This window comes from Sphaerodactylus townsendi, linkage group LG02 (genome assembly GCF_021028975.2).
Source record: "Sphaerodactylus townsendi isolate TG3544 linkage group LG02, MPM_Stown_v2.3, whole genome shotgun sequence".
NCBI lineage: Eukaryota > Metazoa > Chordata > Lepidosauria > Squamata > Sphaerodactylidae > Sphaerodactylus > Sphaerodactylus townsendi.
In genome coordinates, this window is record NC_059426.1 from 95584031 (window position 1) to 95611426 (window position 27396).

General features: G+C 39.6%; 2 protein-coding genes across 7 annotated transcripts in view; one reads left to right on the forward strand and one right to left on the reverse strand.

The window, feature by feature from the left end:
* Positions 1–22623, forward strand: part of IMMP1L (inner mitochondrial membrane peptidase subunit 1) — a 54876-nt gene extending 32253 nt beyond the window's left edge. For all 6 annotated transcript variants that reach the window (XM_048485528.1, XM_048485533.1, XM_048485530.1 and 3 more), the window contains 3 exons: positions 734–860; positions 19703–19813; positions 22463–22623. In XM_048485528.1, the coding sequence (XP_048341485.1) occupies positions 734–860; positions 19703–19813; positions 22463–22531 (307 nt within the window). In that variant the 3' untranslated portion in view covers positions 22532–22623. The remainder of the gene's footprint in view (positions 1–733; positions 861–19702; positions 19814–22462) is intronic.
* DNAJC24 (DnaJ heat shock protein family (Hsp40) member C24) overlaps positions 22430–27396 on the reverse strand; it is a 70409-nt gene continuing 65442 nt past the window's right edge. Inside the window, exons 4-5 of the mRNA XM_048485534.1 lie at positions 26151–26219; positions 22430–23929 (exon numbers count right to left, since the gene is read on the reverse strand). Of these exons, the coding sequence (XP_048341491.1) occupies positions 23805–23929; positions 26151–26219 (194 nt within the window). The 3' untranslated portion in view covers positions 22430–23804. The remainder of the gene's footprint in view (positions 23930–26150; positions 26220–27396) is intronic.

A 27396-nucleotide genomic window follows, 5' to 3' on the forward strand; every position in this document is an offset into this window, starting at 1 on the left:
CGTTATTCATAAATTTCATTTTTTTCTTTCTTTTAGAAAAGGAAGATGATTAGTAGCATTTTATACCTGCCAGAAATTGTTTTTGTCTTGATGCATTTGTAGCATTAATTCAAAGTCTAAACATCCAGTGAGTTCTTCATAGCCATTGTATGATATGCCTTTTGATTTTTAATTTTTTTTAGATTATCTTGCCATATCATAATGGACAACTGGAGTTTATCTCTAGGAAACAAGTCCATAGAGCAGTTCTCTCCAGAAATGCTGTAAATTCCATTTATCCAAACATCACTTTATTGGCACTTTGTAGAGCAGTGAATGTGAACACAGTGTTCAGCTATCATATGAATATCAGGCTTTATACTTTATGGCATGTATTTACCGTCATATTGCTAAAGGATAATAGTTTAAACACAAGTTATGGTTGGAATAGCAGTGGATGGGGAAAAGCTTCTCCAGTTGCCAGGTGCAAGCCTGTGACCTAAAATTCTTGACTCTCTTTCTGCTTTATACCGCAGAAGTCAGAGCTTCATTTCATACCTTATTTCTTTCTTAAACTCTGTATGGCTCCCTAGCTAAAGACAAAACCAATTTATAGGCATGAAAGGCTATGCTAGAGTAACATCTTCAGTACTATGCTAGAGTAACATCTGCAGTACATTGGCCAGCACTGCTTTGAAAGAAATTTATCTTGCCTATATTGGTGAAACTCATTTTCTTACACATTTTTCTTCAGAGGTGATATTGTCATTGCAAAAAACCCAAATGATCCAAAATCAAATATCTGTAAAAGGGTAATTGGCTTGGAAGGAGATAAAGTCTGTACAAGTGGTCCTTCAGATTTTATTAAGATGCACAGTTATGTAAGTATTTTTGCTTTTTATTTTTATGTTATATTAAAATGTGCACATATTTATATTAAAACATCTAAATTACATGATCTTACTAACATCTAAATTACATGATCTTACTAACTTTTCTCATGAGTCATCATGAGAAATTATCTGTGAAGAAGATGGACTAGCATGATGATTTGCTTGCTTGTGAACTCAGCCTACTAAAATTTGGAAGGATATTTGTGCAGTTTGGTGAAGGGTTCTTACAGTTGCATCATTTGTACCAAGCAAGAAAAAAAATAGGCATGCTGTTTTTGGAGCGCGGTTATATGTGCTACACTGTCAGCCCAAGTCTGGATCAGCTATGTTGCTCTTGAAATCCAGCATGAGCAGACCTCCATTTAGTTATCCTGGGTGTCTGTATTCTGCTGTTCCAAACTGAATGTTATTCAAGAAAAATTATAAGAAGGATCTCTGGGTGTTGCAATCTTCAAAGCTGATGGGTTTATTCTCATTCCCCACTGTTTACTTGCATAATATTTTGTGGCTAGTTCAGGTAAACAAAAGCTAAGGAGGGTGATATAAAATAGATGTCAAATCTCACAGAGCAAATGAACTATAAATGTAGTTTTACAGCCCCATCCATTTCCCCCCGATATGCCTCTGGAGAAAACCATCAATGATGTCTGGGTGTGCAAGGTAGTTTTGGAAGAATACAGAATAGAGTTCACCTCCTCACATGTACCAAATTTACTATTTTGAGGGAAGCCATGAAACATCTGCAAGACTTCAGAACCATAGAACCTATTCCTGCGGCGCAAGTTCAGCAGGGGGCGTACTCACCCCTGTTCACTGTCCCAAAAAGTCTGAGATGTGGAGAGCCATTCTCAACCTGAAACTAATCGCTGGATAAAAAAGAGAACATTTAGGATGGAGTCTCTCTGTTCCATATTACAAGCATTGCAACGGCATGATTTTTAAAATGTCTTTGGACTTAAATGAAGCATATTTACATATCCCTATGCACCCATCATCCTGATATTTCCATTTCTGCACCCAAGGGGAAAATTTCCAATACATAGCCCTCCTGTTGGTGTCTTCTTGGCTCCCAGGGTCTTCACAAAGGTGTTGATCACTTTGGTGGTGCACTTGCAGTTTATGGGAATCCATGTTTATCTATGACATCCTTCTATAAGCTCCTTTTATCTGGATTACATCCTTCTATAAGCTCATGTGGAGGGGACACTCCTGGAGGACACCCACAACTCCCCAGGGAAAAGAGTTTCCTCTCCCCAGTAACCAATTTGATACACTTGGGCCCAGGATTGTTACTATTCAGGGGAAGGTTTTTCTGCCAGAGAAAAAACAGTGCACAATAAGGAAAGTATACTTACTCACCTGCAGCCATTGGGAAAGGGACCTGATGGACTTTTCATCCTTGCTGGAGTTGCTGACTTCAACCATCAATATCATACCCTGGGAAAAATTGCATGCAAGACCTTTACAGAAGCTGCTGTTGCCCCATCAGAACAGCATCTGTAGCTGATGTTATAAGTCATTAACCTTCCCAGAGAACCTGAAACGTCAGTTCAGGTGGTGGTCGGACTGGAAACACCTGAGACAAGAGATATATTCCATCCAACCCCAACAGCTGGGGCTCACTACAGATGCCGGCAAAAGGGTTTGGGGGACACGTTGTCGAGAACTGGTGATCCAGGGCATTAGGTCCGTGGTGGCGAACCTTTGGCCAAAGGTTCACCACCACTGCATTAGGTCAACAGAGGAGCAGAAACTCAGCATAAATTGTCTGGAACTAAAAGCCATATGCTTGGGTGTGTTAGCACTGAGCAACAGACTCCAACATCAGCATGTGTTGGTACAGACCGACAACATGATGGCCAAAGCCCGCATAAACAGACAGGGCTCAAGGACTTTACTGGTTCACCAGGAGGCAGTAAAGACTCTGAAATGGGCAGAAAAAAATCTTCACAGCATTCAAGCAAAACACCTAAGTGAGGTAGTGAACACATAGGCCAGTTGGTTGAGTTGAAAGGATGTGGATCAGGGCAAATGGTCTCTAAACCAGTCAGTCTTTCAGGAAAGAGTAAAAAGGTTCGGTCAGGTCAAGTAGGACTTGTTTGCCTCAGCAACAAACAACTTCCAGGTCTTTGCTTTGTTCTGGGACCCTCAGGAAGAAGAGGTGGAAGCCCTGAGACTTTGGTGGCCCAGAAGTCTGTTATATATGCATTACCCTGCCTCCATGTCTTCCATTATATAGAAAGTGAGAGAGGAGGATACCACACTGATTTTGGTGGTGCCCCTTGGACCGTGGACTTGATAAAGTTATCACTGAGGGAAACTTGGAGAATACCAGTGTTCAAATGGCTTCTCATTCAGGGACCCATAGCCCACTCAGATCCAGCATGGATGCTGTTGATGGTGTTGCTGTTGAGAGGACAGACCTAGAGAGGATGGGTTTGCCCAAGGAAGTGGTCAACATTATGCTGGGGGCAATAAGGGATTCCACAAATCGCATTTATAATTTCACATGGACAACCTTTCAGAAATGGGCACAAAATACAAACATTTGTCCATTAGAACCTTCTCTCGACATTCTCACTTTTCTTTATGATGCGTGGAAATTGGGGTTATGATAGATCCAACACTCTACACAGATAACTGGCAGCATTTTCTGCTGTCCTGGGACAAACAGGTTTCTGATTATTGGCCTAAAATGACTTGATAAAATGGTTCCTCAGGGAAGAGTCTCAGAAATCCCCCCCAGTGGTGCATCGATTCCCCCCTTGGAATCTGGAAAAAGTACTTAAGATCCTGGCTAGAAGGCCTTTCAAACCCCTGGGAAGGATAGACCTTTGTTTCCTATCCTGGAAGGTATCTTTTCTTATAGCAACTACATCTGCTAGGAGGATTTCCAAATTGGGGGCCCTTTTCATAAGAAAAGAACTTTGTTCCTTTGACAAGGAATCAGTGACACTCAGAACTGATCCATCTTATGTACCTATGGTTAGTTCTGATTTTCACTGGAGTCAACCTATAATATTACTATCTTTCTGCCCAAAGAAAAATAGTGGCATACCCTCGATGTAAGAAGGGCAGTTAAATTCTATATTGAGAGAACACAGTCCTTTTGACTCATGGATGTGATATTTCTGTCATGCTGGAGCACAAATAGAGGGAAGAAGGCTTTAGGACAACAATTGTTAGATGGGTGAAACAGTGCATGCAGGTAGCTTATGAGAACCACGGTCTTCTGACACCAGGGTACATCACTACGCACTCAACCAGCGCAGCAGCAACTTCAGCGGCTTTTGCCACAAGAGCATCTATGGCAAATATTTGTCATGCAGCATTGTGGCCATCTTTCTCTATATTTGTGTGGCATTATAGACTGGACAAGTCAGCATCAATCAAGGCTGCCTTTGGAAGGAAAGTCCTTCAACAAATGGTGCTCCAAGATTACTGAGGTGAGCCTGTAATAAAAGTTGTCCCTGCTCAGGAATAGCTTAGGCCTGGATGACAGGAGCCCCACTGAAGGAGAATTGTAGGTTGGACTTATTGTGAGGCTGTCTTCTCTTCAGTGGGGTGAAGTCATCTACTTCCCCCACCCCACAAATGAATAAAAAATACAAAAATGAACATGAAGGTTGCAGAAAGGGAAAGTAGAAATTGGTGGAGCTGCTAGGCTATGGCAATCCTGGAAGGACCAGCCCCCTACAATGCAAAAAAAATTTGCATAGCCCTGCCTAAACAGTTCGAGGCATGACTTAACCAGCCTCGATGACTTCACCCCAATGAATAGAAGACAGCCACACAGTTACTCCAATCTGTCGTTTCCTCATATTTTAATGGTGGTTTGGAGTAGGAGAGTGACTGTAGCAGAGTCTCTTAAAGGACACAGCAAAGGGCATCCTGCCCCTGGAGGAAAAGGGGTAGAGCAGAGACACAGTCGTAAGCAGCAGAAGCAGTGTTGGTTTTTATACCCCACTTTTCTCTACAATAAGGAGTCTAAAAGTGACTTACAATGACTCTTCTTCCCCCCAAAACAACAGACACCTTGTGAGTAGAATCTCCTTGTGAGTAGAGTCTGGCTACCCTGCCTCCTGGCTGGAGGGTGGAAGAAATTCCAGGAGACAAGAGGTTTTTAATTAAATTATTGATTTTATTCAAACTGACAGCATTTGTAGTAGCAAAGAAAGAGGACTGTATGACAAAGAAATCATACCCTTTTTATAAGAAAGAGGCTGAGAATAAATTGTTCTTTGATACATTGCAAACAATAATTCAAGCATATGTCACAGAATGATTGGCATTTTGAAAGCTACATTTCAATCAGTAAAGTATCTCTTTGATTTGGGTCATCTATACTAGAAGCAATTAAATAAAAGGGATGTATTCAAAGATCTAACTGTTCCCTCTGAGAACCAAATGCTGGCCAAAGATCTCGCAACGTTACATTTCAGTATTTTTGCTTACATCCTTTGAATCAGTAATACAAACAGTATTCAGAATTGGCAAAAAGCTTAGCACCTTTCAAGAACTTTGTAAGAAATAGGGTGCTTTAAAATTGAATCTTAATACATACATAAAATCATGAAAATAATACTAAAATTGTATACAGATTATAGGATTAATTTATGCATAAGCAAATATATGCTAATTTTGCCTGATTTTGTTAAAGTAACATCATCTTGCAGTTGACCCAGTTTAAACATTCTTGTCAGCAATTTTTGCTGCCAGCTTTCAGTGCTGCCTGGTTATCTGCATGTTGAGTGGTGCTAATTTAAAAAAAAACAGCTTCTGAATGACTTTCTCTGAAGGAGTGACCTGTTTGTGCAAACTAGCCCCCACTCATCCCATGCTTTTGATAACCTTGGCTTTTGTTGCTGAATGTGCATTGCCAAGCAGCTTCAGCTATATGGTCCAAACTAGGACTTTGGTCAAACAACAAAGGATTCTGAGTCTCTAGTATAGGCTAAAAGCATGAAACTGATTTTGTCATTACAAATCCATCAGCATCGACGGGTCTCGCTGCTGAGGAGAAGCCCCAGTACAGAAGTTGGTGGAAGTGTCACAGGCCAACTTTGAAGAAAAATGGTTGATGAGCTTTGATGACAGCGTCAGTGGCAAGGAAGATCGACACTGATACTTCGGGGAGACAGAGCAAGGCGAGGTGTCGTCTGTATAACGAGGTTCAACATGGAGGCAGCTGAGGCTCTCAGAAGATGATCAAAGTTGAGCCTCTGGTAAACTGTCCTTGGCAGCAACAACATCTGTTGGCTTTGAAAACTACCAGCAAAGAGAGCTGTGCCCATGAGCCTTGGAAAACTACAGGGAGCACCATCAGGAAGACTTGGAAACTGATTTTCTGTCCCCTTTTGCTCCACACTCTGATGGCTTTGATAATTTACGAGCCTTTTTGCTCTGTGGCTCTGAAGGAACCTGAACCGAGGACAGCTTAACCAGTTTGGAGGAAGGTGCTGCAAGGGAAGCCACAGAGTGGGATTTAGGCACATGTTACACACATGAAGCCCCACAGGAGCCTGCAGTTTCTCCCACAAAGAGGCCTTCAGCTGAGAGGCACTCACTGCCAAAGCCTTGGGGGTGAGGAGGGCACAGAAGCGGCAGGGGGAGGGAATATGACCACTCAGGCACAGGAGGCAGTCCTTGTGGGTGGCATTTTAGCTCCACAAGTGGTGCATTTCTTAAATAGTGCCTCTCCTTTGGTAGACATCCTGAAGAGAGGAGTTTTACCTCAGAAAAGCAAACTAAGTGGGCTGAGATAACCCCACACAACAGAGCAAGAGAAACTTGTTACTGCTTTCCATGGCAGTGGTAGAAGAGGAGAGTCCTCCTCCTGCCTCCTAGTCATGTGACATTTTGGACAGAAAAACCTGCTCTGAGGCTCTGGTTGGGTGGGGGAGTACTGCTCTGAAGAATTCTAATCTTCACTAAAGCTTGCTATTCATTACCTTGGCTGGCCTGCGCCAACACAGTCCCAGTGTGCGCCTGCATCAAAGGCCATGAAGTTGTAGCTACATATTATGGCATCTTCCTTCATGTCTCCTTCTCCTTCCTTTCTGCCATGTAACTCTGATATTTGTTGTTTATTTTTTAAAAAAAATCTGAGGCTGCTTACAAATTATTTAAAGATCAATTAAAATCCACCATTTAAAAATTCAGCACAAAAACGTAGACTATAAAAACAGACTACTGACAACTGAAGAGAATAATTTCCAGAGTCAAGTAAAGTGTAAAAATTAACCCTTAATTAAAAGTCTGGGCTTTTAATTATTTAAATGTTTTAGCTTGGCACTTAAAAGAAAGTAAGGTAGGCACCAGGCAAGCCTGAAGGGCATTTCATGAACAAGGTGCCACTGCTGAAAAAGCCCTGTTTCTGGTTGCCACCTGCATTCCCTCTGAACATAGGGATGCAGAGAGCAGGGTTTGTGAGACAGATATTAACTGACAGGCTGGACGATATGGGTGGAAGCAGACCTTTAGGTACCCTGGCACTACATGCCACAGAGGAGGTATGTACCTCTAATCGTAGAACAGGATCCAGCAATACCATGAGACATAAACCTATTCCTTCAGTGGGAGTGCAACCCACTTTCTTTATTGCAGCTGTCGCTACCACTACCAGAAGCAGTCAATGAAGTAAGGAAGGGGCTGTGGCCCAGTAGTAGAGCATCTTTTTTTTTTGTGCACAGAAGTGTTGCGGCCACTTTTGGTCACAACAAAATACCCAACATGCCATTAAGACTTCAGAGGTGAGAAATAAGGTATAAAAATTTATAGTAATTTTTAAAATTAATTTTCACAGTATAATTGACAGGCATAGAAAAAAGATATGAAACAAAAAGAATTCGAAACAGATAGAAACAGAGCGAAAAGGAACACAGTACATCTACCCCAAACTGCATTGATATAATCATAACATAGTGGATCCCAATGTGACATCCTTATACTATCAGAGAAACCATCACAAAATGTTTAAATCACTATCTTCTGTCCACAAACTCTACACCATCTTTACTGGTCAGTCTCTTATATCTTAATCTTTATCAAATTAATAATATCCAGTTGTTTTTATTTTTACATGATCAATTCAACTTCATATATAAAATAAAGTTCCTATCTCTCATCAAATTCACGTTTTGCCATCTATTTACAAGGTTATTTAGTTTGGCCATCATATCTTCCCAAAGTTCTTTTGGGATAGTAAGATCTTTATCAGATCTCCAAACAGGATGCAATTGTTACTCTTGCTGCAGTTAATCAGTGCCAACAAAGTTCATTAAGCTTCTTAGGAAGTATTGTCGAAGGCTTTCATGGCTGGGTTTCAACTGGTTGTGATGGGTTTTTTGGGCTGTGTGGCCGTGGTCTGGTGGATCTTGTTCCTAACGTTTTGCCTGCATCTGTGGCTGGCATCTTCAGAGGTGTATCACAGAGGGAAGTTTGTTACACACAGAATCAGGATAGGCTTCTATAGGAAATTGTAAAGTTGAGGTCAGGGGACTAAGTCATAAATATGTTTTTTCCCAAATTTCAAATAGTCCTTTTTTATTACATGAGGGTCATTTTTATCGGCTCCTTCATTTGGTCAGTTTCCCCCCCACCATAGATAGCTATGTATATCAGATATTATGTCTGCAGTTTCTAATTTTACAAGCTATTGAAGTGGTTTAATATCCAGTCAGAAATCCAAGAAAGTCCTGCTGCTTGATTATATAATTTGGTATCGCTAGGCCTCCTCTTCTTTTTTCTTCTTGCCAAATTTTAAATCTTATCCTTGATCTTTTGTTGCTCCAGATAAATTTGTTAATGTGCATTTGCCAAGCGTTCAAGATCTTTTCATGTTTATAGGTAGCATTTGAAAAAGAAAATTCAACTTAGGCAAAAATTCATTTTAATACTTGCGCTTTTTCCTAGCCAGGATAGTTTAAGTTTGGACCTTCTTTGTAGATCTTCTTGAATTTTTTCCAAGTTGTCCCATAGTTATCTTGAAACAGAATATTAGTTTGGCCATTCATATTAATCCCAAAATACTTAACTTTGTTGGTAAAAACATCGCAGCCAGTTATCTCCCCAATTTCTTGTTTTAAGAATCTTGTAATAATTTTTTGTTTTTTGATGATTGATTTTCAATCCTGTAAAATGTCCATATTGTTCTATTTGCTCCAGCAAATGTTTTATTGAGAGCTGGAATTATTGTCAGTATCACATAATATGCATTACTTTTTATCTTACATTGTTCTCCAGCTACTTTTAAACCCATAATTTTTGGATCTTGTCTGATAAAAGGAAAAGGTTGTATTCTTCTGCAGAAAGGAATAAAAGGAATCGTTTGCCACATTCTGGAGGTTGGAAGCAAATTACAGAAGCAAGATGCAAGCATTTATATAAGTTTCTAAGTAGCAGGAATCAAATCATGGGAACATTATTGATGACATCTATTTGGGACCGTCCCAGAACACGATAACATGTTAATCCCCCCCCCTCATGCTATTACATACAGTCCTGTGTAATATTTTGTAACAATTTGTCTTCCCTTATCAAAGAACACTTCTCAGGATTGTGGCTCAAGAGGGAAAGAACATTCATCGTTCAGTTTCTACCCTGGCATGTTACAAGTTGCATCTTCCCATTTATGTAATCCTCATTTATGTAATCCTCATTTCAAAACTGATTTAGTTTTGAAACATAAATACATAAAAAGGGTTTTTATTACATTTCAATCATCACCAAGGGAGGACAGGATGTGTTTTCCAGCATCTAAAATACAATTGATGTGGTAATACAGATAGCTATCTTATTGCTTACATTTAAGAATCATAAACAATACTTTGTTTATGTAAAGAAGGACATTCTGCCTTCTATGTTCTAGGGACAGCTTTAGCAAGAGAAAACTCAGTTTTCTAAAGCTTGGGCAAAGTTATATCAGAGAGAAGAGAAAGACTTTAAGGCTTCTAATACTATATCTCCTAACATTCTATATAAAGCTTAATACAAACAAAATTCCAGTTTTGGCCCCTTCAGTTTTGGTCCCAGATTCAATCCCTGGCATCTCCAATTAAAGGATCTAGTACAGCGGTTCTCAACCTGTGGGTCACTTTAATTCCCTTTGGGGGTCGAACAACCCTTTCACAGGGGTCGCCTAAGACTCTCTGCACCAGCGTTCTCTATCTGTAAAATGGATAAATGTTAGGGTTGGCGATCACCACAATTGTATTAAAGGGTCGCGGCATTAGGAAGGTTGAGAACCACTGATCGAGTAGAAGGTGATATGAAAGATCCCTACCTGAGAACCTGGAAGACTGCTGCCAGTCTGAGTAGACAGTAATGACTTAGTATAGACTAATGGTCTGATTCAGTATAAGGCAGCTTCATGTGTTCATATATGTGGAGATAGTGGGGAAACTTAAGCTATGGTGTCATAGCACACGTTGGCTTTAATCTGAACCACAAATGATTTGTCATGTTGTTTTAGAAGAGATGAGATGATCCATCAGGATCAAATTCAGATACCTCTTTTATCTTTTCTTCCTCAAAGACATTTGTGAAAATGAGAATATGTGCTGCAAACAGGGTCCAGTCTCACAGGACAGAACAGGCAGCACACAAGAGCTTAGTCAGGAGCCAGTCCAGTGGGTCAAGGCTTTAATCTGAACCACAACTGATTTGTCATGTTGTTTTAGAAGAGATGAGATGATCCATCAGGATCAAATTCAGATACCTCTTTTATCTTTTCTTCCTCAAAGACATTTGTGAAAATGAGAATATGTGCTGCAAACAGGGTCCAGTCTCACAGGACAGAACAGGCAGCACACAAGAGCTTAGTCAGGAGCCAGTCCAGTGGGTCAAGGCAGGCAGCAGGCAGCAGGCAAAGGCATAGTCACGGGTCAGTTCCACAGGTCACAGCATAGATCAGGCAACAGGCTGGAGATAAGCAGTGGACCAGACACATGGAAGCAACAGGAAACACTTGTTGCACTCAGGCAGAAGCAGGCTCACAGCAAGGCCTTTATAGGGAGCCTTGCCCCAGGGGTTGGGATTATGCAAAGAGTTAATCCTCATCAGATGTAGATATTTCTGTTTTCCCATATTTTGCTGCCACACAAGCACTTCTCCTCTGCTTCTGCAGCAACTGCCTCTGCTTCAGCCTTCTGGGCACAGCTGGTTCATTATTGGGTTCCCTAGATAGGGCTGCAGGCTCCTCCACCTGCATGTCATCAGGCAGGCAAGGGCTGGGAGTTGGTTCTGCTGCCTGGTCTTCCTCAGGAGCAGCCAGCTCTGGCTGCACTGTGTTGCCAGGTTCTGCCTCAGAGTCCTTTATATCCTGGTAAGTACCCAGGGGCTGGCTCATGACAGAATATAAGGTTAAATAGAGTTCTTTCCTAATCCTAGTATCTGATGCTTGTTTCTTTTTGTTGTTTTTTGTTTTAAACTGAAGATGCCAGGTATTGAACCTGTAATTTTGCAACACAAATACTCTCTCACTGAGCTATGTGGTACTTCCTGCAGCAGAAATATAATTGGAACAATATTCTACATTCTATAATTGATGCAATTTCATTAAATATCAGTCAGGTGATTTGATTTAGAAAATATGTTGGCAAACACTCTTGTTGTCATCATTACTACTATTATTAAGTATTAAATTTTTGTTCTGTTCTTCTTCCAAAGCATCAGAGCCATATACATGGTTCCTGCTTCCTCCATTTTACCCTCACAAAACCATGTAAAAAGAAAATGGCTGCATGAAGAACACTCATGAGTGTCATTGTAAGCACGGGTTTGAACCAGTAACTACTCCCAGTGGTAGCCTAACAGTTTTACTATGCCAGGCTATCATTGCATAAAATGAGTCAGTCATAAGTTAGATGTCAGAATTTGTGCACATGAATGTTGGAATATTTTGTCTTCCTTCCCACCCATGCATTTCACCACACTGCACCTATGTAACTTCTGTCTCTGGATTTCAGGAGGTGCCCAGGGACAGAACTGGATGCAAGTGTGGGTCTGCCAGCAGGCAGCTCATGTTGTTTTCAATCCTGAGTGTTAAATTGGATTATATATCAACTCATGAATATTTGATTGTTGTATGTGCATGCAATTTAATAATGTGTGTGTTACATTTGTGCAGCTGCTGTTTACAAACTGAAAAACCCGGCAGGAAAATTGTAATAAAACACTTTATATATGCTATGACACTGATATGCTTTAGACCCCCTGAGTCACTTCAACAGAAGGAAGACCTAGTAATGCTGCTTCATTTAAATAGGGCCAATAAATCAGGAACCTACTTTTTGCATATCCTGGTGATAAAAAGCCTGGATACCACTCCATTTCTCAGCAACATGCTACTGATAATCAGTTGCAACACTCTGTGCTAATGCTCTGGCTAGAGCAGACGTGGAAAAAATGTTTACTTTGCGCTAAACTGAAGTTCATTGAGATGATAGGCTTCTTTCATCCTGTGGTTTTCTCTATAGTGAACACAGCCTGTTGATTAAGTGGTTTGTGTCTGCCCATTGGAGGACAAATCTTATATAGCTCTTCATTATGTTTAGCTTAGTGTTTAGAATTCAAGCCACTGTATTGCATAAAGGATTTAATACTAAACACTTATAAGTAGATGTCTCCTTCATTAGATTTCCCTTAGGAGTGAGTATGTCAATAGACATGTAAGCATTCTAAAATAAGTAATAAGAAATAATATCATTTTGGGATGCTTTGGTAGAGACAAGTGGGATTTGAATTATTATGTTTACTTATTTACTTAGGGGAAAAATATGCCAACTGTTTAGAGACCTGTTTTGAGAAGACAACAACTAAAATAAATCAATAAAACCATACAGATATTTCAAGAAAACTCTGAAGATTTTAATTGATTTTTGAATATTTACCCTTTAAAAGGAACCTTGATGGTGGCTAGATGCCTCAAAATTTGTTTTGGGTACAGAGTCCAATAGAAAGTTTCCTGCTTTGGGAAGCTCTAAATCAGATTTCAGTTTGCCATGATGTGGAAGTACCAAGGCCAAATGCCAAGGCAAAGGGGGGGGGGGTTGTATTGTGCTCCATGCTGAAGCACTGTAATGCAAAGGGAGAATGTAAGAGCAGACAGCGATTTCATTTGCCTGATTCTGAAACAGATTTTCTGTAGCAATGTAGCAAAGCCTAGAGTGGGCAGGTGGTACAGGGCAGCCACAGGATTCCACCTGCTTCTGTGGGATGCTGCTATAATTGCTGTGGTCAAGCATCTGCATGCACAACCAGAGATGCCATTTAGCAACTATTCATAACAGTATGCCTTGCCCCTACAATTCTAAAGTACTATGAGCAGTTTGTGTGTATTTCTAATGAAAATTGTGATCTTGCTCAAGACAGTTAACACATAGATTATAAATGCACTACTCTGACAGCTGCACTACTCTGACAGCAAACAGGATTGCTGTGTGCAAGATTTCTTGTCTGTTACCAGAGAAGAAACTAATGCTTATAGTAGGAAAAGATTCACATAACAAAAAACCTGAACTGGACATTATATTTGGAAATAAGTCCTGTTTACTACATTAGCTTGAGCAGTTGTTTTTTTCACAATGTCTGCCTGCAAGCATTTTTTCTTTCAGGGGTGGGGTCTGAATTTTTCTGCAACGTTTTCCCTGGCTTTTGGGATTCAGTGCCTTCCTTATCACTTGCTTTTTAAATTTTTATTTGTATGGTCAGGCTACCCATGAGAATTGGATGGATGATATCAATCTAATAACTGCTACTTTACTATGTTTGATTTTCTACATGTCATGTTAATGAATGCATAAAGAAGATAACAGAGAACAAGTGCCAATGTATTTTTATGTTTGGCGCCAGAGTCCTGGACCCCAGCCAGTTGGTCTTCCCCTGCCCAGTGGCCCAAACACCACTCAACCAAACAACTTGTAGAGGCATCCTGTAGTGGCCCTGCATCTTGGCAGCAGGAAGAGCAGCCCTGGGAGCAACCTCAAGTGGCCATGACTCACTAGGGATGCCACAGGAGGCTGGCAGCAGGCCGGACCAAAAAACAAGAAGCAGCGCTTGCCCATCCAGGCGCATGGCAGGAGTGGAGTCGGATCCACTCTGAAGCAAGAGTGGACAGATGGAGTACCAGGGTTTAAGAGTCCTCCAGGAAGGAAGGGGCAGGGGCAGAACTGGAAGCCAGGGGGCAGGGAAAGTAAGGGGATGAGATGTAAGTGCCAGGCATCCTGATGGCCAGGGAGGATAGATGTGCAATTGCTCTGGTGAGAGTTGTCACTGCAGCTAGCAGGTCATCCTCTCACCATCAGAGATGAAGCAGATTCTATCTGAAGCCACAGGACGGACTCTTCCGACCCAACCGGGTGGGCCAGGGCAGGCACAGAGGCTGCGGGGACATGACACTTTGACCCTGACTTTTCTTCTTAGCATAAAATATAATAGTGTAAAAATTGCTTTGTTGGAGATCCCAATATGCTGGAATAGTTTTGGAATGTGAAAAATTCTCTGCAGCCCTATACACACTGTTTTTGTGAGTTCTGATAATGAGAGTTTTCTTTTGCTGTACCTTGATTTTCTGAATAGATTTATTTTGCATTATAGAAAAAAAAGAGCATACAGGCATTATAAACTATATATTCAAACCAGTGATGTGGTTTTTACAGCAAAATTAGAATCAGAAAACTTTCCAGAAAATTATGTTTTCTTAAGTAGAATGTAAATTGATTGTGCATATTTATATTTACTTGTTTAATAAATGTTTAAGTAGTTCATATAATTAAATTTATTTCCCATTAGCAACAAATGGTTCCCTAATGCTGTATTACGAATTAATTGAAATATTTGCTGTGGAAAAAAAACATCAAGTCCATTTAAATGTTATATTCAAATATAAAACCTTTATGTGGAAATTATTTTTATTGGGAAAATACTTGTAAAAAATTAAAAACAATACAACATGTACTTTCCTAACAGTGTTTAAATTGAAGGGGGGGAAATTAAGTAACTGGCAACTATTAATGTTCTGGTTTCAGCATATCCAAAGTATTGTGCCATGGACATAGTTTTCCAGTGATCTGTTTCAACAGAATTTAACTCTCTTCCTCAGAGGGGCTTGGGCTCCCCAGTTTCATAGTCCCTCTCTTTAGTATCACTTGCTAGTACAGTGTCAGATTGGTGATTACAGTATCACTTCTGCCATGTGAAAAAAGACATAAAAGTAAGACCTGTAGCTTTGGTTTTGATTTTATCTGCACAGGTGAATTCACTGAATACATCATATATGTGCTTTCCTGTACAATTTCTAGGCACAATCACTGAAAAACATTAGTCAACTTTGAAATCTTCCCTAATACTGTATTAGGAATGACATACAGGCATATTTAGGGGAGGGGGGATGTAAGCTTTTGAGAGACCAAGCTCCCTTTATCAGAGCCTTCTTTGTCTTGGGTGCTACTGGACTCAGATCTAGCTTTTCTACTGCAAACCAATACAGCTACCCTCGGAAAACCTCAAAATTAAAGCACTGTAAAATATTTTCACCCCATATTTCTAATTAATTATGTACAGTGGAACATAACACCTCTATTAATAATGCTAGTATTCTGAACTATCATGAATTACTTTTTGTAATATAAATGTTGTCTAGTAAGCTATCTTTATGTAACCTGAAACTGCAGGAAAACTTGATTTTTTTAGTCCTTACATTTTAGTTCTTTTTTGGCTCTTAATTAGGAACAATTTAATCAAATATATACATTTCATTAGTAGCTAATAAACTTGTCATTTGATATTGCAGTCCCTTTAATCATATTTCGCTTTAATCAAGAAAGGTAACACCTGTGGTTTATTCACCAAAGCTTCTTTTGTTAGATGAATACCTGGAGGCAATGAAGCAATTACATTTGTTGCTTATACCAGTGTTGGATGCACTTCGACCTCAGTAGAGATAGAGGAGAACCTTGTGACTTCATTCTTTTGTGCCTTGGCAAGACTAATTTTTTTCTCATATTCAAGAAGGAAGCCTCTAAAATGAAACTTAACATAAGAACAAAATAAGATTTTTTAATTTCACTATGTTGGTATCCTTGAAGAAGCCTGGAAAACTTGTGCATGTTTATCCTTTGAAGAGCAAAGAATGGGGAGCTGTTTTAAAAGAGTGAACAGAATCTAGAAAATTGGAATAAAACATTGATTTTCACATTTGAGTGAAAATGGCAAAAAATAATCCAGGAATACTCCCTTTGTTGTTTACATCTTTGTTGTTTACATCTTTTATTGATGGAGTCAGCAGTCTTCCCATTTAGGGAGGGTTTTAAAACATGGGTTTACTGGGCGCCCGATTCGATTTTAACCTTGTATTAACTGCTGTTTTAAATGGGGAACTAGTAATTTATTTATATTAGATCTTAATTGTTTAGTTTTGATTGTACTTAGTCGACTTGTGATTTAACTCTGTTGTACGCCGCCCAGAGCCCTTCGGGGATAGGGTGGGTTATAAAACTAAACAATAAATAAATAAATCAATTTTATTGTGTGTACTTCCAAGTCTACATGAAAGCAGATATTTAAAACCCAGCAAGGAGAAATAAAGTTTCTTATCAATCACAAAAAATTATTTAGGGCAACAAGTCCTTTTCCAGTTATACGACAGTGGGAGTGGTCTGAGCCAGTGAAAGGCCTAGGGCCTCTTTGACCTTTACACTGTGATGAGGGAGTAGAGGTTCTATGGTATATCATGGCTCCTCACCAGGACTAGCATTGGTAATAATTTTCCAAGAGAAGTGGTTGATTCCTCTCACATGGCTGAATTTTGCAATGTTCCTGGAATAGTGCAAGAGAAACAAATATACTATAGTGTCTCCCATACTCTAAATGTAATATTACAAGAAGCCAGAGAACTACCAGTGATAACACTGATCTACAAAGTAATAAAAGGACAAGTATGACCATCACATCTATTCTAGATGTTTTAGGTCAGAAGACTGATCACATGTACATTCTTGGGATTTAGTTCCCCAATGGCTCAAACATGGAGTCAGACATACCCTTCTGTGCTCCAAATATGTATTTAAAAGGTATTGTGTAAGTTTGCACCAGAGAGCCCAATGGAACAGATAACATAATTTGCCTAGTAAACATTGTGAATGACATCACCCCATGGGTCAGTAACGATCCAGTGCTTACATAGAGGACTACCTTTACTTTTAAGCTTGTAAAGGCCAACAGTGCCACAAAAAACTGATGAGATAGAGTCTGTGCACAAATAAAGAACTCATGGTGCATGTCTCAACTGTGAGTTTATTCTACAAGGATAATTGAGCGCTGGATAACTGCAGCCATCACATGTCCTTGGTTCTAGTAGTTCTAATCTAGATTTATTTCCTACTTGCCGTGTGTTTCAGACATGGAGGATTTAACAAGTTTCCTCTCTGGTGGATTCCGCACAGGCCATTACAGTGACTTCTCACCGGCATATATGAGTTTGCATACTGAGGTGCAAGCAGCCCCAGAATGACTGCAGGCTGCTGAGGCGCCTCCACACAGAGGCACCTCCATTTTGTTTCCCCACACTTACCTTCTCTCCCTGCTGGGAAAAATGGAGGAGCCGAAAAGCAGCACCAGCAGGGAAACACTGTTTCCCAAAAGGCTCGCTCATTGAGCAAGGCAGGAAAACAGTGTTTCCGGCCTGGGGGTGGGGTGGGGTGGGTTGGGGAAGCACAGCGCTGCCTTGTTGTGGAGGCAGCCATGTGAACAGCGCTCCAGGGAGGGCATTTTTATTGTCCCTGGGGCACTGTTTTTGGCCCGTGCGGAATCCTCCTTTGATTAGCATCTCAGTCAGATGGGAACAAACTTTTAATAAAAGAATCAGACAGCTGAAAAAAAGGATCATTCCAAGCGATTCACTTGATTATAGTGGTATACAATGGAGAGTTGTGTGCATTGGTGAGGTTAGAGTGATGTTAACTCTGCATAGGATTGCAGTTTAGTGCTTTTGCTGCATTTTAGCTGTGTTAGCAAACTGTGGTTTTTTTAAATGTTTATGCTCCCCCTCATAAATCTTTTTTTAATTCTCTAGTCCTAAGTTATATTATTGTGTTTTGACTTACTGTTGTGCCTTTTTGCTGTTTGATGTAGTAACTGCTTGATTATAATGTTCCTGAGCAGAGAATGTTGTGATTGTAAAAATAGCTGAGATGAACTGATCCCATAGGTGAGTTCTAGACTTTACTTGGCCTTCAAGGTCTTTTTTGCAGGGAGAATCCATGTTCAAATAAATGCTATATCTTTTACTGCAATCAGTATCTTCTCTAGTGGTGAGAATGAGAAACAGAGACATGGGATCTACTGCCAATCTCACTTTGACAGAACAATCCTTAGCAGGTCTAATCTGAATCATGTACATATTTTATTTAGTGGGGAGGCAAGTTTCAGGCAAGTTTCCTTGGGAATGTATTGTGTGCAGGTTTATAAGGACCAAGCATCTTAATGGTTCACCCTTTATCTGTTACAGCTATTGGAGTTAACAAGTGTTTTCTGTTGCCTGGATATAAATGTGGTAGCCTGCGTTTAGCATCAGTGTGAAACTTGATAAGCTGCTTCTTCATTTTAAAGTCATCCTGGGGCTGTGTCTTGGTGTGAAGAGTATATTGACTCAATTAAATCAGTCAGCTCTTGAATCTGTGACAATTACTTATAATGAAAGTAATTTTTCTTTCCTATTGTCTATGTTTGTTTAATATTAAGAGTTCTTTGCCAATTGTAAAATCTTCAGCTGTTTTGTTCTGTCCATATTCATTTCAAAAAAATTATATGCTAGTATTTTGAGCTGGGTTTTTTCCTGCTGGATAAATGTGAATGTATAACTCTGAAATGTTTTCTTCTAGGTGCTATTGCAGTTGTTAATTCCAGATGATAGTCATGCTGTAGGAGCAAAATAAAGCAGAAATCTAATGACGTTTTAAAGACTAACAAAATTTATTCCAGCATGAATGCATGTGAATTAGAGCTCTCTTCATCAGATGCATGTACATCCATTGGGCTGGTGAATCATTGGCTTTATGGATATCCACTTCATGCATCTGATGCATCATGAAATCTTATGCAGGAATGTAGTCATTTAGTCTCTAAATTGCCATTGGACTCATGTTTTATTTCATTATGGTTATGTTATAGCATCTCAAATATCACAGCATTAGGGCTGAACCTATGGCATTTAATTCAGCTCACACACTGTCCGTATAGGCAGTAAAAGGTCTCTGTTACATGATAAGGTCACCATCATTAATTTTCAAATCACGAGGAGAGACTTTCCAGTTTGTGATGGTCATTATTGCAATATTATGTGTTGTGGATCCTGCCTGTGCATAGAATGAACTGAGATCTTAATTAGAACTTTGACAAGCCCTCTCTGATAAAATGATGAGATTATTTGTAATTGATGTCACAATCAATTACCATTTAGTTCATCACAAGCCTACTAACAGGTCTAGCCTTGGTACTGGCCCCAGGATGTTGATGAGTGTGTGGCTGCCCTGTTCATGCTGTTACTGCGACAGCAGGGCAGATTTTCAGTCAACATCCTAACGACCTCTTTTGAAGTCTATTAAATTAATGACCCTGTCACATTGGTCTAACCTCTTACATCTTCATTTGGGTGCTTTTTGTTGCAATGTAGTGTTTTTGGAGCATGTGAAAGAATAGATACTTGGATTTCCCCCTCATCTACACTGTTTTAGGAAAGTGCATGCTGAAGGGTAAAATTAGATTGTACTATTGGGAAATTATTCCATATTCCTTGCACTACATATTTATCTTTTTATTTTGATCTGTCTCAGGTACCTAAAGGACATGTTTGGTTAGAAGGTGATAATCTCAGAAATTCTACCGACTCCAGGTGTTACGGTCCTGTTCCATATGGGCTGATAAAAGGACGTATTTGCTTTAAGGTATTCTTCTGTAATCTAAAATGTGTTAATTATCAGTTTCTATAAGTCTTGGGGGTCTTATACTACCACTATGAGACATTTTCATTATCTAGTGCAGCACATGGACTGGGGGTGTTAAAATGTTTCAGGAGAACATGATCTTCTCAAATGACTTCTGTGTTTAAAGATATGTAAAACGTGAACCAGGTGAATTTCAAATCTACTCATATATAGGAGGAAAAAAAGAATAAACATGTTGTTCTGTTGTTCCTTGCTGAAGGTAGTGTATGAAAACATAATACTGTAAAATGACACCTGTGTTGTCTACCCAAATCTTTACTGAGGCCCACTCCATATTCTGATTTTGATAAAATAATTGTCCTTTCCCACCTTCCTTTATGTGCAGCTCTTTCTGTCCCCAAAAGAACCCTTGGGGGAACCTCCAAAATAGCAGTTGAGGCAGAGGTGGGAGGGAGAAATCAGCTAACACCTATCTCTATGTATAAACAGAAGTGCCTTCAACTCACACAAGAAATACTTTGGATCTGTGCCCATATGTCATGGCAAAAGTTGCAAGTCCTGTCAGCTAAAATATCATAAGGAGTTCAGAAGCAAACCTTCTCTACCAGCTGAGTGAACTCCCAAATGTCAAGAAGCAGGAAACATTCCTGGACAAAATGTCATATAATGTGGGAGGGGGACAGGAAATCAGGCATAATCAACCCATCCCAAGGCAGAAAATGTTTAAAGTCTTGTTCAGATAGGTGGCAGATAATTGTAGCATTTTCAGTGGAATTTTGCTACATATATTAGATTTATGTGAGAAACATGCATGCATAAATAATTATATTTTCTAGAGAGATTCCATATTGGAGCATCTGCATAGTTATTATTTTAAAAGTTATCACTTTTTAAATACTTTTTAGATAACCTACATATGATCTAGTACCATATGCATCTTTTTGCAGTAGTTCTTAAGTGCTTGGAAAATACAATTGTTGAAATCCATCTAGGTGAGCTTGTTTTTAACAGTGGTTGTTAGTTAGATCCTCTTCTCAAGTGCTATAAATATATAATGAAATAGTTAAGTTGGGTATGAGAACAGAGCTAAACAATTTCAGTTTCCAAAAATCACCTGGAACATTTTTAATTAAATCCATTGGTTTCCACCTGTCCTTTTGATCCAGAAGGATGCCTAAGGGAACTAAACAGAATGATAAAACACAGTTTGGGGATGCTTTTATCTACTCTGGTATACCTATGGTATGGGATGACATCCCACCCAAGTTCCACCTCTCAGTAAGCCTTCTGGTTGTTTCCAGGCTCATTCTTTTAGTCTTAATACCCAGAGTGTTGACAACTGGATGCCAGACTCAGTGCATTCATCCCTTCTCCCCAGACCTGCTTGCCTTTTCTGTTCCAAGACAGAGTTAAAAGCCAGGTACAGCAGTGTGCTTCAGCTGGATTGCTGACTGCTGAATTAATATTAGCAGCTTATGGCCAGTTTTCAGACTTTGTAACCTTACAGAATGCCATCATATATGAGGTCAAATAATTTGGCTGAGGGTGGGGATTTCACAGCTCTTCAGATAGCCTTGCCCCAACTTTGCTTTAGAGGTTTATATCTGGTTTCCAGAGGATGTCAATAGTGCTAACATAACACTTATCACACAAGAATGCCAATATAGTACAGTGGTTAGAATTCCAGACTAGGATGTGGTAGAACCAGGGTCAGATCCCCACTGTGCCACAGAAGCTTGCTGGGTGACCTTGGGCTTGCCACACACTCTCAGCCTAACCTGTCCCACAGGGTTGTTGTTGTGATGATAAAATGTAGGAGGAGAATTACATACGCTGCCTTGAGTTCCCATTTGGGAGAAAGGGTATAAGTGAAGTAAAGTAAGTAAGTAAAGTAAGGTATACTATCTCTAGAATTAACTTCTGTTAATGAAGAATATCCAAATCAAATGCCTCTGATTGTGACTGGTAATAAATCTTGTATATGATACACAGAGGTGGGATCCAGTAGGTTCTCACAGGTTCCCGAGAATAGGTTACTAATTATTTGTGTGTGCCGAGAGGGGGTTACTAATTGGTGATTTTGCCGTGGGATTTTTGCCTTAGTTACGCCCCTCCTCTCAGCAGTAGCGCGCAGAACTTGAAGCAGTCTAGCCGGAGGTGCACCGGCGTGCGTGGCAGCCTGCACTCCGCGCAGGCATTCATTACTTCCCATGAGGACCGGCACAGCGGCTGTGTCCTTGCCACAGCCCCGCACAGGAATGCCCGCCCCCGGAATGCCCGGCCACGCCCCCATCATGCCCCGTCCAGCCCCATTGGCGCTACACCACAGTTTGAATCCCACCACCATGGGAACCTGTTACTAAAATTTTTGGATCCCACCACTGAATACATATCCTTTACTTCTGGTTCTGCACAAACATCTTTAACTGATGTAACTGCAAGTGAAAATCTAAGCAGAGTCACACCTTTCTTAGCCCATTCATTTCAGTTTAACTCTCTTTAGGATTGCATTATAATGTGCTGGACCTGCTGTAGATGTGCCTGCAGCATTTAAAGTTTTTTACTTTGATGTGACACAATGATGAAATTCCAGAAAAACAAACAGGAGAAAGTGACTAGTAATCTAACATATTTATTTTATTTTTACAGCTATGGCCTCTGACGGATTTTGGATTTCTGCGTGCAAGTCCTAATAGTCACAGGATTTGTAAGAACTGAGTGAATTATACACATTTGAGTCCTCCTACAGCCTTAAAAAAACAAATCTCCATAAAGATATTTTTATATACAATAAAAAATTGTGCAACTAAGTTTCCCTATGGATTTAAATGCAACTCATATTATACAATACTCTTCATTTATCCCATGTACAAATTGTTCTAACAATCTCGGGTCACTACACCCTCATTTCTAAAATTTTATAAAATACATATTTACAAAAGCTGCAGATAATGTCCCAGTAGTTGTTCACAAATCGTGCATTTTGAAAAATCTCAGAATTACATTGTTTTCATATATTTCAAGTAAATTAAATAACCATATTTGAAAGAAGGAAGTCACATACAATTTTAGAGTGGGAACTGCTTCTAACTACTACGGCATCAGGTTGATTGTTCAGATGACTATACAGCAATAAGTAAGGGCACTGTAAATTTGTATATGACCCCCCATTATAATAAAGGAGCACTAAGCAAGAAGTCTTCTACAAATAATGTAAATTGGATCCAACCACTCAAAAAAGGAGCAAGTTTGCAGCCCTGTTCATTTAGCACAATCCTATACCTGACCCCAGCACTCCAGGAAGAATCAGCAAAAATCACTGTTCCTACATGACTTTTGCACAAATGGAGAATTAAGAATAGGGGTCTATGAAAAAGGTGGTGGTGATTTTTGTAAAACAAACTTCACTAACCCATCTTCCAAGAACATTACATTGCAATTTAAGGTACTGTATAATGTCTATTTTCATCAGATCATATCTTGGTTTTATGTTGTATCCCAAGTATTGTATCATGTGTTGCATATCAAATTAAATCCAACAAAACTAACCACCTCTGTACGACAGTACTGAAGTTCAGTATTTTAAATGCGAATAAACAAAACTACCAACCCAATCCACAGCCCAATGCAGCTGGGGACGGCGCTGCTGCTGTGCTGCCTCCAAAGGGCTTTCCAGTGGCACAGGGAGGCAGAAAAAACAGACAGCACCCCTCTCCCCCCAGCTGCTGGAAAGTTCTCCATCGGACTAAATGGTGCCTCTTTGCCAATGGAGGGGACAAATGCATCAGCACAGCCGCAGACTGGCTCCACTACTTACTTGGCCCACCCCCATAGGATGGCACTCTAAGACAGCAAATACAAATTAAAATTAATACTTATAAACATTCACTGTGCATTTTCCCATGCTTTTACTGACACTTTCATTCTTATTGTCTGTCCGAGCAGATGCTTCCTTTGGCTTTTTCACACACTTGAATCAAATATTGTTGGATCATCGAAGGATCTCTGTTACTAGTGAACAACTGTCACAGCATACTAGAGAAACATCTTCAGCTTCTTTTTCGGAGATGGTGTAATTTCCACCACATCGACAGATCAGAGAATAAGATCCATCATCTATTGAAAAAAAAAACCAATAACTTTAGTGCTTTCTCAGATACATTTGAAACACTTCCTAGAAGCCAATGGTGTAGAGGAAATGTACAGTTCTCTTACAATGTCAAGAACCATAGAAAATACTATAGTTATTATAATATATATAACAACAAATTGAAGTCAGGTCCAGTCCAAAGGGGACTCAAAATCTCATAAACAATATTTATTTATTTATATATATTTATTTAAAACATTTATTAGCCGCCTTTCTACCTTGTAGAACTCAAGGTGACATACAGTGTAAATAAAACAGTTACATTAGCCAACACAGGAAGTGGAAGGAGTTGGGGATAAATGGGTAAGCTATGTACACTCATTCCAACTGCAGGTGGTTTAGTTTCAACAGCGGAAGGAGGTGTAACAAAGTTTCCATGGAAAAGATGAGGTTTAAAGTGGAAGATATAGCATTATGCACATGTTCTGGGAGGCAGTTTCAGGCAAAAAGGATGTCAATGAACTCAGTATGTATAATCTTGTACATCTGTCTCCAGTGGGAGAAAGCTGAAAAAAGAGTGCAAGAAATCCTTGCATTTGTTTTCTAGTGGAGTTAAAGAAAAAAACTGAAGAGAAGCTGTTGCACATATAGCTATGGTTGTCTTTGTGACATCCGCATCACAGCAACTTTTTCCTACTTAAATTGATTTACATGGTTATAATCCCACCATTAACTGACAGGTAGTTTGCTATAGAATCAAGTTTGCCTAGCAATGAATCCATCAAACACAGACAAGTTATTTGAGTTACTAGAAAATTCACTGAAAACCAAGCTGCCAGTTTTAGAGAAATCTATGGTGTCACATTTGGAATATAAAGCATAGAAGCTGTGTATAGTTTTGATCGTCCCAACTCAAAAAGGGATATTACAGAGCTGCAAAAGGTGCAGATAAGGGAAACCAAACCAATCAATGGAGATGGAGCACTTTCCCTATTGGGAAAGGCTACAGTGGCTGAGTACACACAAGCCATCTGCTGTGCGATGTGGGAAAATATCTGTCATAGCATGATTTCTTGTACAGGCATATTTCCTCAAGCCCCGCTTTCACTTTCTAGTCCTGCTGTGGCAAGCGAGACCACTTGTAGCACAAATTTAATTTAACACCAGAGCAGCGGATTTTACAGTTAGTACAACTTTGCCCTCGACCTCTTCCCTCCACCCACAGCCAATCTGCCCAGCTTCACCCTTCTCACTCCTTGCACTGCAGTCCATGCCTTCACCCTTGCCCCATTCCATTTCATCACTCCTTCTTCCTTCTCTAATGCTCATTGAGATATATCAGTGTATCGTTATAACAGAATTGGCTTTTGCAAAGAACAGCACAAGCAGGGTCTGTTTCTGGCTCCTGCCCACCTCCCCTATTTTGCTTTTGCCCTCCCTGATGATAAGGAGGGCTTTTAAAAACTTCTTTTTAGATAAACCTCTCTTCCACGACAGCAGCGAGAGAGAGGCTGGGGGAGAGAGAGAGAGAGAGTGTGTGTGTGTGTGAAGGGGAAGAGATGGGGAGAATATCAGCTCTATACTATTTGGACTATTGAGTATTATGAGATCTGTGCCTTTAAGGAGGATGGAATTAAGAGAACCAGGAAACAGATCCACTAAAACTGGCCTTGGGGAACTGGGCTGCCTCCTTATGTGTAAACACAGAAAAGCAAGGAGACCACACTTCAGCCACACCACACAGCTAAAAGGCCTGAGGTCAGTGTTCCATGAGTAATGGGTCAGTGTTTAGAGGGAAACAACACATCAGGAGTGGTCATTACGGTCATAAAAATTCTGATAGTTCTCACAGTTACTCAAAGAAATGCAGATTTCAGGATAGACAACTGAATGTGCTTGTTCATTCAACACATAGTGAACTTATGGAATTCACTGCCAGCAACTTTGGTGATGGCTGCTGGTTATAAAATCTTAAAAGGTTCATAATTAATATAGCTAATAGGTGCTGATAAATTTGGTAGAGAAATGGAATCCCAGGTGCAGGAGTATGCTTCTCAATGCTGGCTGGGAAGACACAAGTGAAGGGCTGTCATCATTGAGTCCTGCTTGGTTGCTGTCTAGAAGCATCTGGATGGCTACTGTGGGAAATAGGATACCAGACTACATGGACTTTTGGTGTGATCCAGCAGTGCTCTTGATACATTCTGAAAATACTTCAGTTTATACTTCATAAACCAATTTTCTTACCGCAATTCCAGGACATATCTTGAAGGGAAACTTGAGCATCCACTGGCAACATTTGTGTTAACTCATGTTCTAATTTTAAATGGAAAAGAGAGAGAAAAGGCAATCAGTTCCAATATACATGATACAGATTCCCAATGCCATATAACTTAAAGATATTTTCTAACATACAGTTCTAAACACTAGAAAGCTAACATATTTATACATTTAGGATAAGAGACTGGGTTACTGTTCCTTATTTTCCCATATGAAACATGGTTTTTATATTCAAACATTTAACAAGACTGATAGTTATTTAAAACACATATTTCCTAATGGTATGAACATGCATTCTCAATACCAATTTATTGTATTTTCTATTTAATTATTTGAAATTAGTGATAAAAGAAAAATATGTCAATGGAATTAAGGAAGCATAAAACCAACCAACATCAAAACGCATGAAGAAAACTTCTTGTAACTAGTAGATCTAACTGTGCTATGCAGTACTGAAATATGTATTTAGTACTGTGAAGTCCAAGCAGGTATAATCCAAATTTTGTCTGTGGCACAGAAATGTTACATAAGAATAAAACATTTTAGAACAAAGATTATACTGATCTCTATTTGGTACAATCAATCTGCTTACCACAGTAGATAACTATGAATAATGTATTGGTAGTGAAATTAAACACTTATTTTAACTGCCCTCATATACTGGTAAAAAATCTAATTAGCACTTTAATATTAAAGCAGGATTTCTCCCTCCCTTTCATGGAATACATTAATTAGCGACCGATTATCCAGTATCAAGTTGGCCTGTGGTCTATGCCTCCTTTTTGCAACGTTAAATTGTGATTCTAATTTTACCTGAAATCTATACTACCAGTCCTCAGGGAATGAGATTAATCTAAATTAATCTTAATGACGGCAATTAAAACAAATCAGACAAGTTAGAGATAATTATAGGATCAATAAAACCTTTTGACCTAACCTATTCTGAACACCTTGAAAACATTAAACAGATATAAACTGAAACCAGATTAACTGACATCTAATTCTTTGCTACTGAGATAAGAAAGTAGGAAGAAATACGAGTGAGGAAACAGATTTATATTTCCATTATCAACCACCCTAAAAATTATGCTCCAGATCAGAAGACAAGCTACTTTAAAGGATCTTCAATGCAGACAGTTACTTAAGCTGGTGGGAAAGATGGACTGGAGGGCGGGCAGGTACCATGGACCTTGGTGGCACCCACCCTGAAAGA